Source organism: Giraffa tippelskirchi, chromosome 1 (genome assembly GCF_054371585.1).
Source record: "Giraffa tippelskirchi isolate mGirTip1 chromosome 1, T2T-mGirTip1v1.2.pri, whole genome shotgun sequence".
Classification (NCBI taxonomy): domain Eukaryota; kingdom Metazoa; phylum Chordata; class Mammalia; order Artiodactyla; family Giraffidae; genus Giraffa; species Giraffa tippelskirchi.
Genome location: NC_137275.1, coordinates 216,300,633 through 216,317,302, shown reverse-complemented (window position 1 = coordinate 216,317,302; position 16,670 = coordinate 216,300,633). Strand labels below are relative to the sequence as shown.

General features: G+C 39.8%; 1 protein-coding gene across 11 annotated transcripts in view; it reads right to left on the bottom strand.

The window, feature by feature from the left end:
* Positions 1 to 16,670, bottom strand: part of KIAA1958 (KIAA1958 ortholog) — a 168,699-nt gene that overhangs the window by 42,808 nt on the left and 109,221 nt on the right. For 7 of the 11 annotated variants that reach the window (XR_014064547.1, XR_014064517.1, XR_014064515.1 and 4 more), the window contains one exon: positions 13,857 to 14,029. Coding sequence is in view for 6 of the 11 variants with exons in the window: in XM_081527030.1 (XP_081383156.1) it covers positions 13,857 to 14,029 (173 nt within the window). In the remaining 5 variants the exon portion in view is untranslated. Of the gene's footprint in view, positions 1 to 7,304; positions 7,575 to 8,159; positions 8,289 to 13,856; positions 14,030 to 16,670 lie in introns of those variants that run through there. The other 4 variants (XR_014064514.1, XM_081527050.1, XM_081527043.1 and 1 more) reach the window with 2 other exon arrangements.

Sequence of the window (16,670 nt, the reverse complement as noted above, 5' to 3'; positions counted from 1 at the left end):
CCAAAAAACAAAGTATATGAGTATAAATGTACTAAGTCAAATACTGGTGATTTCCATCTTGCACGGAACGACCCAGATAATCACGATGGTGTAATCACTCACCTAGAGCCAGACATCCTGGAATGTGAAGTCAAGTGGGCCTTAGAAAGCATCACTACGAACAAAGCTAGTGGAGGTGATGGAATTCCAGTTGAGCTATTTCAAATCCTCAAAGGTGATGCTGTGAAAGTGCTGCACTCGATATGCCAGCAAATTTGGAAAACTCAGCAGTGGCCACAGGACCGGAAAAGGTCAGTTTTCGTTCCAATCCCAAAGAAAGGCAATGCCAAAGAATGCTCAAACTACCGCACAATTGCACTCATCTCACATGCTAGTAAAGTAATGCTCAAAATTCTCCAAGCCAGGCTTCAGCAATACGTGAACCATGAACTTCCAGATGTTCAAGCTGGTTTTAGAAAAGGCAGAGGAACCAGAGATCAAATTGCCAACATCAGTTGGATCATCGAAAAAGCAAGAGAGTTCCAGAAAAACATCTATTTCTGCTTTATTGACTATGCCAAAGCCTTTGACTGTGTGGATCACAATAAACTGTGGAAAATTCTGAAAGAGATGGGAATACCAGACCATCTGACCTGTCTCTTGAGAAACCTGTATGCAGGTCAGGAAACAACAGTTAGAACTGGACATGGAACAGCAGACTGGTTCCAAAGAGGAAAAGGAGTACGTCAAGGCTGTATATTGTCACCCTGCTTATTTCACTTATATGCAGAGTATATCATGAGAAACGCTGGGCTGGAAGAAACACAAGCTGGAATCAAGATTGCCGGGAGAAATATCAATAACCTCAGATATGCAGATGACACCACCCTTATGGCAGAAAGTGAAGAAGAACTAAAGAGCCTCTTGATGAAAGTGAAAGAGGAGAGTGAAAAAGTTGGCTTAAAGCTCAACGTTCAGAAAACTAAGATCATGGCATCTGGTCCCATCACTTCATGGGAAATAGATGGGGAAACAGTGTCAGACTTTATTTTTTTGGGCTCCAAAATCACTGCTGATGGTGATTGCAGCCATAAAATTAAAAGACGCTTACTCCTTGGAAGGAAGGTTATGGCCAAACTAGATAGCATATTTAAAAGCAGAGACATTACTTTGCCAACAAAAGTCCCTCTAGTCAAGGCTTTGGTTTTTCCAGTGGTCATGTATGGATGTGAGAGTTGGACAGTAAAGAATGCTGAGCGCTGCAGAATTGATGCTTTTGAACTGTGGTGTTGAAGAAAACTCTTGAGAGTCCCTTGGACTGCAAGGAGATCCAATCAATCCATCCTAAAGGAGATCAATCCTGGGTGTTCATTGGAAGGACTGATGTTGAAGCTGAAACTCCAATACTTTGGCCACCTCATGCGAAGAGTTGACTCATTGGAAAAGACCCTAATGCTGGGTACGACAGGGGGCAGGAGGAGAAGGGGATGACAGAGGATGAGATGGTTGGATGGCATCACTGACTCAATGGACACGGGTTTGGGGAGACTCTGGGAGTTGGTGATGGACAGGGAGGCCTGGCGTGCTGCAATTCATGGGGTCACAAAGAGTTGGACACGACTGAGCGACTGAACTGAACTGATATGTGTTAGAACCATGCAAACAAGGACACGGCTCTGATATTCACAAGTAGCAGTTAACATGGTACCAACAAAATAAGGGTTGCTTATGTTATCACATCAAATTCAGGACTGCAGGAAAGCAATGGACATTGAGACCAGCAGGGATTATGGCAGAGTGTAAGGATGATTCAAACATAATAAATAAGGTAACTAACTTATTCCATATATGAAGGAAAAGTAATATGAGCTTGATAATTACTGAAAAATTATTTGAAAGAATGTGCTATCCCACTTCAAATTTTTAAAAATTCAAACTAGGAACTTCCCCGGTGGCACAGTATATAAAAGAATCTGCCTGCCAATGCTGGGGACCTGGGTTCAATCGCTGGTTCAGGAAGATTCCACGTGTCTGGGAGCAACTAATCTGGTATGCCACCACTACTGATCTGGTGCTCTAGAGCCGAGAGTTGCAACTACTGGAGCCCACACACCTAGAGCCTGCGCTCTCTGTAACAAGAGAAGCCACCGCAATGAGAAGGCTGAGTACCACGCCGACGAGCAGCCCCTGCTCACCGCATCTAGAGAAAGTCTGTGTGCGGCAACGCAGACCTAGTGCGACCAAAAAATAAATTAAATTAAAAGAAAAAAATTCAAACTAAACTCAGATTGGAAGAAAAACTATCCTCTTAGTATGAAGACCACTTTACAGATATGAACTATAAACACCATATCCAAATGAAAACATTAAAATCTTTTTTTTTATGAAGTGAGGAATAGGATGAGAATGATGAATATTGCTGCTATTACGTAACACTGCTCTAAAGATTCTGACCGGGTAAGAGATGAAAAATTACACACACACATACATGTATGTCATATATGCATACAGGAAAGGAAAAAGACAAAATATAACTGTTTTCTGATAATCTAAATGTTGGTCTAGGAAACTCCAAGAGATTCAGTCAAAAAGCTGTCAGAAAGAAGAGAGTAGCTGCACATAAAATATAAAAAGTAGTAGCTTTCTTACATACCAGTAACAGTTAATATAACTTCCCAATTACCATGACACCCAAACTCAGCTGGTTTCAGATTTTTATGTTGTTATTTGAAACTTACTACTTGCAGGGGTTAACCTCTCTTTGTATTAGCTGGGATTCATGTGGTTACAAGACAGAGAGAGACCAGACCTGAACAAGCCTAGGCAAAAAGGGCTATCAGAATTGGTGGATTTCAAGGCCCTCAGGATTCCATCTCACCTTCTGCTTCTCTGTACAAAGCAGCTTTCTTTATGTAGCCACCTAGCACTCCGCAAGGTTTATATCTTACAGCTTCAAATATTAGAAAAAGGCCAACCCTTATTTTCAGCAGAACAAAAAATACAAAGGGAAGATTTCGATTGGCCCATTCTTGATCCAAACAACTGACAAAAAGGTGAGCCACTGTACTAACATGATGGCTTCTGTGGTAACCATGGGGATTGTAGGAGAGCAATGGTTTCTCAAATAAGAGGTTTTGAGCAGAAAATCATATTACCTTAGTGTCTAAAAATAAAACAAGTAACTTCTGATAGCTTCCTGTTGCCCTTAGGATAAATTCCCAATCTTTCCCTTTTATGCAAGTCTTCACAATCTGCTTCCATACAATAGTAGACCGCTTGCAAAGACAGATACCACGACCTCTCCCCATCCTGTTCCTCTCAGTTCAGTTCAGATCAGTTGATCAGTTGTGTCTGACTCTTCGCGACCCCAGGGACTGCAGCACGCCAGGCTTCCCTGTCCATCACCAGCTCCTGCAGCTTGCTCAAACTCATGTCCATAGAGTCAGTGATGCCATCCAACCATCTCATCCTCTGTTGTCCCCTTCTCCTCTCGCCTTCAATCTTTCCCAGCATCAGGGTCTTTTCCCATGAATCAGCTCTTCGCATCAGGTAGCCAAAGTAGTAAAGCTTCAGCTTCAGCATCAGTTCTTACAATGAATATTCAGGGTTGATTTCCTTTAGGATTGACTGGTTTGATTTCCTTGCAGTCCAAGGGACTCTCAAGAGTCTTCTTCAACACTGCAGCTCAAAAGCATCAATTCTTCAGTGTTCAGCTTTCTTTATAGCCCAACCCTACATCCACACATGACTACTGGAAAAAACACAGCTTTGACTAGATGGGCTTTTGTCAGCAAGGTGTGTCTCTGCTTTTCAATACGTTGTTTAGGTTGGTCATAACTTTTCTTCCAAGGAAAAAGCAGCTTATAATTTCAATGGCTGCAGTCACCATCTGCAGTGATTTTGGACCCCCCAAAAATGAAGTCTGTCACTGTTTCCATTTTTTCCCCAACTATTTGCCATGAAGTGATGGGACCAGATGCCATGATCTTTGTTTTTCGAATGTTGGGTTTTAAGCCAGCTTTTTCAGTCTCCTCTTTCACTTTCATCAAGAGGCTCTTTAGTTCTTCGTTTTTTGCCGTAAGGATGGTGTCATCTGCATATCTGAGGTTATTGATATTTCTCCAGGCAATCTTGATTCCAGCTTGTGCTTCATCTAGCTCGGCATTTCTCATGATGTACTCTGCATATAAATTAAATAAGTAAGGTGTCAATATACAGCCTCGTCGTACTCCTTTCCCAATTTCGAATCAGTTGTTCCATGTCTGGTTCTAACTGTTGCTTCTTGACCTGCACACAGGTTTCTCAGGAGGCAGGTCAGGTGGTCTGGTATTCCCATCTCTTTAAGAATTTTCCACAGTTTTTTTGTGATCTACACAGTCAAAGGCTTTGGCATAGTCAATAAAGCAGAAGTAGATTTTTTTCTGGAACTCTCTCGCTTTTTTGATGATCCAATGGATGTTGGCAATTTGATTTCTGGCTCCTCTGCCTTGTCTAAATTCAGCTTGAACATCTGGAAGTTCTTGGTTCACATACCACTGAAGTTCACGGCTTGGAGAATTTTGAGCACTACTTTGCTAGCGTGTGAAATGAGTGAAACTGTGAGGTAGAGTGGACATTTTTTGGCATTGCCTTTCTTTGGGATTGGAATGAAAACGGACCTTTTCCAGTCCTGTGGCCACTGCTGAGTTTTCCAAATTTGCTGGCATATTGAGTGCAGCACTTTAACAGCATCATCTTTTAGGATTTGAAATAACAGCTAAGATTCCATCACCTCCACTAGCTTTGTTCATAGTGATGCTTCCTAAGGCCCACTTGACTTCACACTCCAGGATGTCTGGCTCTAGGTGAGTGATCACACCACCATGGTTATCTGGGTCATTAATATCTTTTTTGTACAGTTCTCCTGACATGCTGCAGTCCATGAGGTCACAAAGAGTTGGACACGACTAAGCAACTGAACTGAACTGACTCTGTATTCGTGCCATATCTTCTGCTTCTGTTAGATCCATACCATTTCTGTCCCTTATTGTGCCCATCTTTGCATGAAATGTTCCCTTGGTATCTCTAATTTTCTTGAAGAGATTTCTTGTCTTTCCTGTTCTATTATTTTCCTCTATTTCCTTGCACTGATCACTGAGGATCTCCTTGCTATTCTGGTCCTCCTTTCTTTTCTCTTGTTGCTATTCTTTGGAACTCTGCATTCAGATGGATATATTTTTCCTTTTCTTCTTTGCCTTTTGCTTCTCTTTTTTTCTCAGCTATTTGTAAGGCCTTCTCAGACAACCATTTTGCCATTTTGCATTTCCTTTTCATGGGGATGATAACTGCCTCCTGTACAATGTTACAAACCTCTGTCCATAGTTCTTCCGGGACTCTTTCAGATCTAATCCCTTGAATCTATTTGTCACTTCTACTGTATAAGCGTAAGGGATTTGATTTAGGTCATACATGAATGGTCTAGTGGTTTTCCCAACTTTCTTCAATTTAAGTCTGAATTTTGCAATAAGGAGTTGTTGATCTGATCCAGTCAGCTCTTGGTCTTGTTTTTGCTGTAGAGCTTGTTTTGCTATAGAGCTTCTTCATCTTCAGCTGCAAAGAATATAATCAATCTGCCTTTGGTGTTGACCATCTGGTGATGTCCATGTGTAGAGTCTTCTCTTGTGTTGTTGGAAGAGGGTGTTTGCTATGACCAGTGGGTTCTCTTGGCCAAACTTTGTTAGCTTTTGCCCTACTTCATTTTGTATTCCAAGGCTAAACTTGCCTGTTACTCCTACTCTTGACTTCCAGGTATCTCTTGACTTCCTACTTTTGCATTCCAATCCCCTATGATGAAAAGGACATCTGTTTTTTGTGTGATAGTTTTCTTTATACTCTGCTTTCCAGCCTCACTGAACTTTGTGCCAGACGTATAAACCACAAGGCTCTTTCATGCTTCCAAGTTTTTGCATATGCCAGTTTCTCTACCTAGAAAGCTTTTTTTTTTTCCTAATCTTCTCTATTTGGAAAACCTCTACTCCTTATTTCAGATCTAGCTCAAATTCTGCTCTTTATATAGAAGACTACTCCAGCTTCCCTAAGCAAGTTACTCTCTCAACTGGGATCCCAAAAATCTTTTTAGAACAAATAATTGTATTTATCTATTTATTTTTGGTTGTGCAGGGGCTTCATTCCTGCTCTGGCTTTTCTCTAGTTAAGAGAAAGAGGGGGCTACTCTCTAGTTGCAGCGTGTGGGCTTCTCATTGCAGTGGTTTCTCTTGTCATGGAGTACTGGCTCTAGGCTGTGCTGGTTTTAGTAACTGCAGACACGTGGGCTCATTAGTTGCGGTTCCCAGGCTCCAGAGCACAGTCTCAGTAGTTGTGGCACAAGGGCTTGGTTGCTCCGCAGCATGTGGGATCTTCCAGGATCAGGGATTCAACCCAGGTCTCCTGCATTGGCAGGCAGATGCTTTACCACTGAGCCATGAGGGAAGCCCCCCACAACTCTTAATTTAAATTCTATTACAGTCCTCTTCATATTGCACAGGCTTTTATCTATTTATAGGTCTGTCTCTTAAAGCTTCCTGAAGGCAAGAATGATATCTCATAGATGACTGGTTCTTTATGTTGAAGATCCCCACTAGCAGGTCTGAAATGTGTCATTAATACCCCGTGTGCTGACAAACATGGGTTAAAGCAAGGAGTTAACCACAGTCAGGAGAACCAAGCCAACTTTGTGCAGATCATTTCTCTTGATTTATAGCACAAGTTTCAAAGAAAAATTACAGCAAAAGCAATTCCTGGAGAAATGTCAAGTCACAAAATTTATATTCTTTGCACACAAGAAACTGTTCATTCTGGCCCATGTTGGCTGCCTCTTTCGTTTTCTCAGATTGAGTTTTGGTTGATGGTCATTCCTCCAGGTCTTTAATTTGTTATAAAGACATGGCCAAAAACTATTTCCCTCCATGAGCCACTCTGAATAGATTTACTACATTAAATTCACTATGGATTGCAAACCTGGCTTCCTTGATGTGAAAATGACCAAAGAGAAGTAAGGGCTTGGTCACGGGGCAGATGACTCCAGGTAGGAAAGAACAGTATAAGAAGACTGACTTGCTGATAAATCCCAAACTTTTGGAACTATGTAGTAATCCTTGGCAATTGAAAGAATTATAAGACAAGTAAAACCAAGAGTTACTTTTGGGGAATGCCTCAAACTTCCTTTTGTGATAATCTTGACCAGGGGGTGAAGAAAGTGGAGAAAATGCTTGTGAACTATACATACTCTAATAAGAAAACAAAACAAATCTTCAAGTAACCACTGCTGACAACAAAAATGATTTCACTTTTGTAGTTACCAAATTTCCATTTATTGAGAAAGACAGATACAAACTTCAAGAGGCTCTATTTTCTCAGTAAGGCTAAGGAATATATAAATCAATGAGACAGCAACTTTGAGAAAGACGTGTTAGTGAGGATTAGATGACACTTATGAAGAAGAAACACGCTGTGGAACACCTGTAGTAGACCAGGGTAATGAGAGAGTGAGACTGGCAGGGCACATTCTGCTTATCGAGATGACATTTTGAAGTCTGATCTGATTTCTTGCTTTCCTCCTTAAAAAAAAAAAGAAACTAAATTTGAGGGCTGAAGTGAAGTGTTAGCTGCTCAGTCATATCTGACTCTTTATGACCTTATGGACTGTAAGCCCGCCAGGCTCCTCTGTCCATGGTATTTCCCAGGCAATACTGGAATGGGTAGACATTTCCTTCTCCAGGGGATCTTCCTGATCCAGGGATCAAACCCAGGTCTCCCACACTGCAGGTGGATTCTATACCGTCTGTGCCACCAGGGAAGCCAGCTGCCAGACCATGATCAACAGCTGTAACTATCTTGTCTGCTGCTAGCTATATCTATCTTTAGAGACACAACTAGGCTAAAAATACCTTGCACTGGGACCAAAAAAGTGAGATTAAAAACTGTAGACCTTGATGCCACAATTCCTTCTTTTAACTAAATACTGCTAATTCTCTAAGAGTCTGGCCTTTCTTAAGAATTTATCATTAAAAATATTTAAGTGGCCCATGTGAGAAAGAGGATTGAAATATATTTTCTTCTTCATCCACATTCCTCTAGACAACACAGGAGAAACTACTTAGAAGAGATGATAAGGCACACCCAACCTGGGATGTATATGTTACCTAAGCTGTGGAGGTTGTGGGGAAATGGGGCTCTTTCCATGGATTCCTGCAAGAAGTGTAAAGTTTCCCAGTAACAGATAACTGTCTTCATAGTGACTTCACAAAGTCTGGAAGACAAGATCCTCTGGCCTAGAAAAGGTTAAGGTTAAGGGCTGAAGAAATGGTGATGAGGGTCTACGAGAATACATGAATTTTTAAATTTTTATGAATGAAGGTGAATTGTTACACTTAAATTAATTTATTTGCTAGGTTATTACAGTACAGAGAAGGCAATGGCACCCCACTCCAGTACTCTTGCCTGGAGAATCCCATGGACGGAAGAGCCTGATAGGCTGCAGTCCATGGGGTCGCTAAGAGTCAGACTCGACTGAGCGACTTCCCTTTCACTTTTCGCTTTCATGCATTGGAGAAGGAAATGGCAACCCACTCCAGTGTTCTTGCCTGGAGAATCCCAGGGACGGGGGAGCCTGGTGGGCTTCCGTCTATGGGGTCGCACAGAGTCGGACATGACTGAAGCGACTTAGCCACAGTATTACAGTAAGATACACATAAAATTTACCATCTTAATAATTTACAAGTGTACCATCCAGTGGCATTAAAAGTACATTCGCAATGTTGTGCAACTATCATCACTACTTATTTCCAGAATTTTTTAAAAAAGAAACTATTCATTAAACAGTAACTCCACATTCCCTCCTCCCGCCAGCCCCTGGTAAGCTCTATTATACTTTTTGTCTCTATAAACTTGACTGTTCTACCTACCTCGCATAAACGGAACAAGACATATTTGTTCTTTTGTGTCTGACATTTCACAAAGTATAACACGTTCAAGGTTCATCCATGCTGTAAGCATGCATCAGTAGTTCATTTCTTTTTGTTGACAAATAATACTCCATTATATAGATATGCCACATTTTGCTTATCCATTTATCTGCCGATGGACATTTGGGTTGTCTGGATTATATTTTGGCTGTTGTGAATAATGCTACAACAAACATTTGGGTACAGGTTTTTGCGTAGATATATGTTTTAAATCTTCTTGAGTTTATGCCCATGAATGGAATTTCTGGGTGATACAGCAACTCTATGTTTAACTTTTAGGGAACTGCCAGACTTTCCAAAGCAGCTGCATCATTTTACATTCCCACCAGTACTATGTAAAAGCATACGAAGGTTCCAATTTCAACATTTGTTACTATCTTTTTCTTTTTTATTCTAGTCTTCCTACTGAACGTGAAGTAGAATCTCATGTGGTTTAGACTTGCATGTCCCTGAGGTCTAATGAAGTTGAGCATCTTTTCATGTGCTTATCGTCATCATAATAACTGCTTAATGTCCTTGTCTGCTAATTCTAAAATCTGTATCAGTTCTGGGTTGGTTTTGATGGATTCATTCTTTATGTGATATATTTTCTTGCTTCTTGGCATGTCTACAAATTTTTGCTAACTTGCCAGACATTCTGAATTTTCTTTCTTGGGGTCTGGATATTCTTATAATCCTATAAATGTTGTTCAGGTTTGCTCTAGGACATAGTTAAATTATTTAGAAACTGTTGGATCCTTTTGGGTCTTGCTTTTTCATCATTAAAAAATTAAGATGTAATTTCCATATAACACTGTTATCAGTTTTAGGTAAATAACATAATGTTTTGAAATTTATATATATTGCAAAATGATCACCACAATTAATCTAGTCAACAGCCATCACCACATATAGTTTAATTTTTTCCCTTGTAACGAGAACTTTTAAGATTTACTCTCTTAGCAAGTTGCAAATACACAATACAGTATTATTCACTATAGTCAACAAGCTGTAACATTACATCCCCAGGCGTTTTGAGCACCTTCACCCATTTCACCCCTCATTCCCAAGGTCTAGCAACCACCAATCTGTTCTCTGTGCTCTGAGGTTTTTGCTTTTAGATTCCACATAAAAGTGAGATCATGTGGTATTTGTCTTTCTCTGAGTTATTTCACTTAGAATATAATGCCCTCGAGGTTCAAATGCTGCTGCTGCTGCTAAGTCGCTTCAGTCGTGTCCGACTCTGTGCGACCCCACAGACGGCAGCCCACCAGGCTCCACCGTCCCTGAGATTATCCAGGCAAGAACACTGGAGTAGGTTGCCATTTCCTTCTCCAGTGCATGAAAGTGAAAGTGAAGTCGCTCATTCAAGTCTGACTCTTAGCGACCCCATGGACTGCAGCCTACCAGGCTCCTCTGTCCATGGGATTTTCCAAGCAGGAGTACTGGAGTGGGTTGCCATTGCCTTCGAGGTTCAAATATGTTGTTGCAAATGGCAAGATTTTCTTCCCTGTTATGGCTGAGTAATATTCCACTGGGTATATACACCATATATTCTTCATCCATCTATGGACACTTAGGCTGCTTCTATGTCTTGGCTATTGTAAACAACGTTGCAATGAACAGAGAGGTGTATATATACTTTTGAGTTAATGTTTTCACTTCCTTTAGCTAAAGGATAGATAAAGGAGAGCAAATCTCCAAATTGATAGGAAGTGAAAGATTTAACTCATCTTTCTCCTGGGTATGGGTTACATGTTCCCACTTCTTCCTATGAATAGCAACTTCTGATCAGATGTTAGAAATTATGGATTTTACATTATTAAATTCTGGGTTTGTTCCATCTTTTCAGTGAATGTCGTAATTTCTTTCTAGTTGTTCTCGTGTCCCCATCCTCCCTGAGTTCTGATTTCTGTCTCCCCTCAACTCAGCAAGATTGCCAGGCTCAGTCTGGGTTCCCCTCTCTTCCCTGCAGTTTAGAAATTGTCTCCAGGCAGAAAACCTGAGAGGTGGTGGCACTCATCTTAGGGATCAAGCCTGTGTTGTCTGTTCTGTTGGAAGACTTCTTTCAAACATTCTGCTCAGTTTTTCGGTTGTTACAGGAGGGTAATTCTGGACCCTTTTGTTCCCTTATGATCACAAGTGGAAATGATCTGCTGGATCATTTTGATTAGTGTGTTGCTGCTTATTTTTATAATTCTTTTCATTCTTTCAGCAAACATTACATACATACTTAGCCTATAATCTACTATCTGAAGTTCCTGCTGTCTAAACCTGTTCTTTTCTGTTTCTAATCATTCTCATTCATGGTAGTTTATTTCCTTAAGTGGCTCGTGATTTTTTTTTTAATGAGCACATATTTAGTTGATCTTTATTAATCTGTGAAAAATTTGCACCTACATGTTGGATGTTTCCCTTCAAAGATTATTAGCATATGACTGCAAGGAGCCAGGGTATGCTATTGACTTAGAACTTCTTTAGACCCTTTCAGAGTCCTCTCAATAAAGGGTTCTTCAGTTTGGCTCCTTGTCACTTTCCTTCCTCAATGGATGCTATTAAAATAAGCCCTGAGGGGAAAGCCTGATTTTCATATGTGCTTACTGCTCACACCGCTTCAGTTTCAGCCCTTGGAGGGCTCCGTTTGTTTTTGCAAAGGACCCTCACAGTATCTAGGGCACCATGCTGCCAGAAGTAGAAACTTGGATTTCCTATTTCATCTCTTGTTGGTACCCTAAACACATCACCCAAACCTAGAGGTATCACTTGCCTTTGGGCTTCAACTTTGACTTCTATTTGCAACACCTCTGAATTTAGACTCCCAGCTTTAATATTTCCACCATGTTTTAAACTCATGTTTCCAAATGCTTATTTGACATATCCATCTGGTAGATGTATCTATTATTTAGTTAGACTCAACATATCCAAATCAAAGTACATATTTCTCTTCTTTTTTTTTGTCTTAAAAAATGTTAATTTGATATAATTTTAGACTTACAAGAATAGTAGAGAGAATCCCCAGCTAGTCTTCATTGAGCTTCTCCTAATGTTAATATCTTACAGAACAGTTATTGAAACCAGGAAATTAACATTGTTGCAATGCTATTAGCTAAATTTCAAACTTTAATCATCTTTCCCCATTTTTCCAGTAAAATTTTCTTCCTGTACCAATATAATGCCACGTTTCATTTAGCTGTCATATCTGACACGTTCAGTCGTGTCTGACTCTTTGCGACCCCATAGACTGCAGTATGCCTTAGTTTCCTCCAAACCGTGACCATTTCTCGATCTTAATATCTTCTGTGACCTTGATACATTCCTTGATACATTTGGAGAGTACGAGTCAAGCATTTTGTATAATTTTCCTCAATTTGGATTTGTCTGCTGTTTTATCATGAGTACACTGAGGTTATGAGTTTTTAAGAAAAAAATCCCATACATGTGATGTGTTGTCTTAAGCACATGGGAAATATTGATCTTGATCACTATTAAAGTGGCATCTGCCAGGGTTCTCCTCTGAATAGTTACTATTTCTCTCTAGTATATATTTAAGAGGGTCTTACGTTGATGTAACACAAAAATCCTGTTTATCCTTAAACTTTCTCCACTAATTTTGCCATTACCAGTGGATCTTGCCTGTAGCAATTATCATTGTGGTGTTCTATGGTGATTTTATACCTCTCTTGTTCTACATTTAAAAAAAATTAATTAATTTATTTTAATTGGAGGCTAATTACTTTACAATATTGTGGTGGTTTCTGCCATACACTGACATGAATCAGCCACAGGTTTACATGTGTCCCCCATACCGAACCCCCCTCTCACCTCCCTCCCCATCCCATCCCTCTGGGTTGTGCCAGTGTACCAGCTTTGAGTGCCCTGTTTCATGCATCGAACTTGGACTGGTCATCTATTTCACATATGGTAATATACATGTTTCAATGCTATTCTCTCAAATCATTCCACCCTTGCCTTCTCCCACAGAGCCCAAAAGTCTGTTCTTTATATCTGTATCTCTTTTGCTGTCTTGCGTATAGGGTCGTTGTTACCATCTTTCTAAATTACATATATACATGTGTTAATATATTGTATCGGTGTTTTTCTTCCTGACTTCTGTCTCTACACATCCTAGAATTTTTCCTTCTATTGACAAATGTCAAACATTTCAAGTCAGAAGAGATTTTAAGAGCTTGTTTTACAACTGCGAAAATTAAGAATCTATCAAATACATTTTTGCTCATCACTTCCAGTTAATTGCTCTAAAATGTTACATTTCTTACATTCCTTCCTGCTCAAAAAAAATTCAGTGTTTCCCTTTCACCTGACCCTTAAGACATTTGCAGATCCTACAGTCAGTGTTCTCCCTATTATGACAGTCCCTTCCCTGCTGCTCCTGCAATCATCTTTCAAATAAAATCTCTCCTTATAAAGAAACACAGAAAAAAAGTTTAGTGGCCAATATTCACAAGATTTTGGCTTGGCATTTAAGGGTTATCAGAATCTAGCTTTATAGTTCATTGTTCCCATACGCGAAGCCTCTGCTGCAAGCAGGTCAATATGTCCCTCTGAATTTTACTCTTTCTTACATGATTCAGCTAAAAGACTCATGTCTTTATCCAATTGTCTTGAAACTCTACTTCTCTCTCAAAATACAAAATTAAGTTTAAGTATCAATTCCTTTGTCAGTCTCAACAAAGTGAAATTAATTTACCCATCTGGATTTTTTGGCATTTAAATTCTGCTCTGTACTGTGGATATTTTTCTATTTTAGGTCTTTCCAAAGTTTCCCCAGACAGAAAACACCTGTTGCACATTCCCCACAATGCTTAGCACCCCGCCTGACACAGGCAAGCTCAATAAAGCTGGCTGTAAGAAGAAGTAAAGTCAAGAGTTTCTTACCTTGGTGATGTCTGTGTGATCTTTGAGCCCATTGGTCATGCACCAATATCGCCACACATTCAGGGCATACCGCGTGGCTTTGGTTGTATTTGGGCTTACTGCACTGGTACATAGATCATTCAAGTCATCATTAATATTAAATACAGGAAATTTGTTGAGCTTAGTAGAATAGGCTAGAAAGAAAAACAATAAAAGGCATTAAAATAATTTGCCATTCCCATCTTTGGAGAATTAAATCATTGGATCATGTTAAATAACAGAAAACTTCTAAGAGACAACCCTTTAAGAAAAGAAAATTTCTATCAAGTATATTAGAATATAGTATGGAACAATATTTCTAGCTTTAAATCATGCAATATCCATGCAATATCCTTGGATTTAATCCCCCAAATTTTGCCATATATACTAACTGATGCACTAATGCAGGCATTTCAGTAATAGTTGTGGAAAAATGAATGAGGAGAAACAAAGAATGATTCCAAAATTTTCACTGAAAAAATAGCATTTCAACTAGAAAGAAGGGAAAGCAAAGGGAAGACAAGCTATACATTCTTTCTCTTTCCCTTAAGCACGTGAAGAACTGTTAGTTTTCTGTAATAAATAGTCTCAAAAGTATTATGTGTCATTCTGGACAGCTTTAAATTAAATGGTATTAGCATATTTCTTTATTTCTTTTCACAAACTGATAAAAGAGAGAAATTTCAACCCTGACTCCACAACCCATCTGCTAGCTTAGAATCTGAAATGGAAGGTCAAGTAGAATATTAGGGCAAGAGAAGGGGTACACCAGACAGGCTCACATCTGAGAGTGAACAGATTGTAAATTATAATTGCTAAATGATTTTAGATGAAGACTCCTCTTTTTCAATGTGTCCACTGGTTGCCAAAGAGATAGCTAAAGGCCACCATTAGTTGGCCTTTCTTCATACTCTGTGATCTACTAAAGCTGGGCTTAAACTGTTCAAATTGCTGTCTTTCGATAGAAAAAAAAAAGTCAAGGTAAAAACCACCGCAAAGTAAAAACAATACCAACTTGTACTCTAACCAGTGATTCTGACCCACTTTGGAAAGTTTCTGTATTCAAACCAGGCTCAAAAAGGCTGAGAAACAGCAAAACCAAAGCTAACACATTACCAAGGGGATCTGTAAAGCGACTGACTCACCTCGCCTGTCTCTGCTCCCAGTGAGGACCCCAAACCATCAGCCTCCTGTGTTTTCCAGCATCTACCTGTGCCCAGGACACCACATCACACCCTCCCCAAGCACCCTGAGAAATCTCACTCAGGTCTTTGTGCCAAGCAAATAGCGTGTGTTTTGCAATTCCAACTGCAAACTCTTTCCCCCTACAACCCAACTCCCTTATTCTCGCTTTCAGTACAAGCCCCACATTTGCTTTCTTATTCCTTAGAACTAATAATCTAATTGTGCCCAGAAGATCTCTTCAGTTGGTTTATATGCTCCTTAAGACTGTGTCTTCACCCTTTAAGTTGGTTCTGAATTGCTGAACACACAATCTGCTTTAATAAATGGTTAAAGTAAGACAGAAACAATGCTAGAAATGCTTTCCAAAGCAACTGAGACATGCAGGCATATTCCTCTCAGCACTCTCCTAAACCGACATATAGCTTGTATTATTTCTGGGACTTGCTTGATATTAATGAAAGAATTCTAGTATAAAATTTACTATTATGTCCAGCACTAATTAAATGCTCACTATATGCTAAGGGTCATATAAATTATCTGCGTCTCTAAGCAATCCTACTGTTATACCTATTTTACAGGTAAGAAATCCGAACCTCATGTACTTAGTAACTTCATACATCATTCATCCAATATTTACTGAGGTACTCTCTCTGTAACAGGCACTGTGCTGTCCCAAGTCATGGAGTTGGAAAATACTAGAGCCAACTCCTGCTTTGCTCCTGGGTCCTGCTGACTCCACTCTGGTCACTACAGCGAAGGAACCAGGTACTACAGGGATCCAGCGCTTAGTAAGGAACACATTTGGTATTAGGCACTTGTGGTTCTGAAAAACACCCTTGACTCCCAAATTTACTCAGATTAACCTTCATAAGTCTGATTTAAATAACCATTATAGTCACTATAGCTTTTCTGAACAACAATTAAAAAATGACTTATTTGCAACACAGCCTAGTCCCCATCACTTTAATATGCCTAGGAGTAGAAAAGAGTCACATTGCAAGATAGGATGCTTAAGTTTAATTATTACATTAAACAATTATAAGGGCTTAAATAATTTAATTTTCTATCACAGAAACAGAGACTGTACACTGAAAATGGAAACCAAGTCCTAGTATATAAAGACAGAGGGAAAGAATGCTTGTATACTTACATAATGGGAAAAGAAATTTGTGAAAATGAAACGACGTACACGGTTCCTTCGTGACTGTATTTAAGGATTAAATTATGTCTATTTAACTGCTTTTTAAAAATTCTGAGTATAAGCTGTAGTGTTATGGTGCTGAGGACATTTTTAGGACTTAAAAAGTAAGAACTTACAGCTGAATTCAGGGAAGAGAAGGGGCTACTAAAGAAGGCTCTGAGTGGTTTCCCACTGGAGAACAGGCAAACTCTGAGCTCAGAGTTAGGAGGGGCCGTGGAGTAGAGCCTAAGGATGGCAGATCTGACTGATTATCCTCCTGTCTATACACAGCTTCCACGTACATCATTTACAGCACAGTGTGTAAAGTGAGTGGATTTGCAGTGGAAGGCTACTACCCTCAAGGTCAGAGAGAAAAGGGGGCACAGCCTAAGGTAACTCTGGGCAGCCCCATTGGCTAGAGAGGGGAAAAC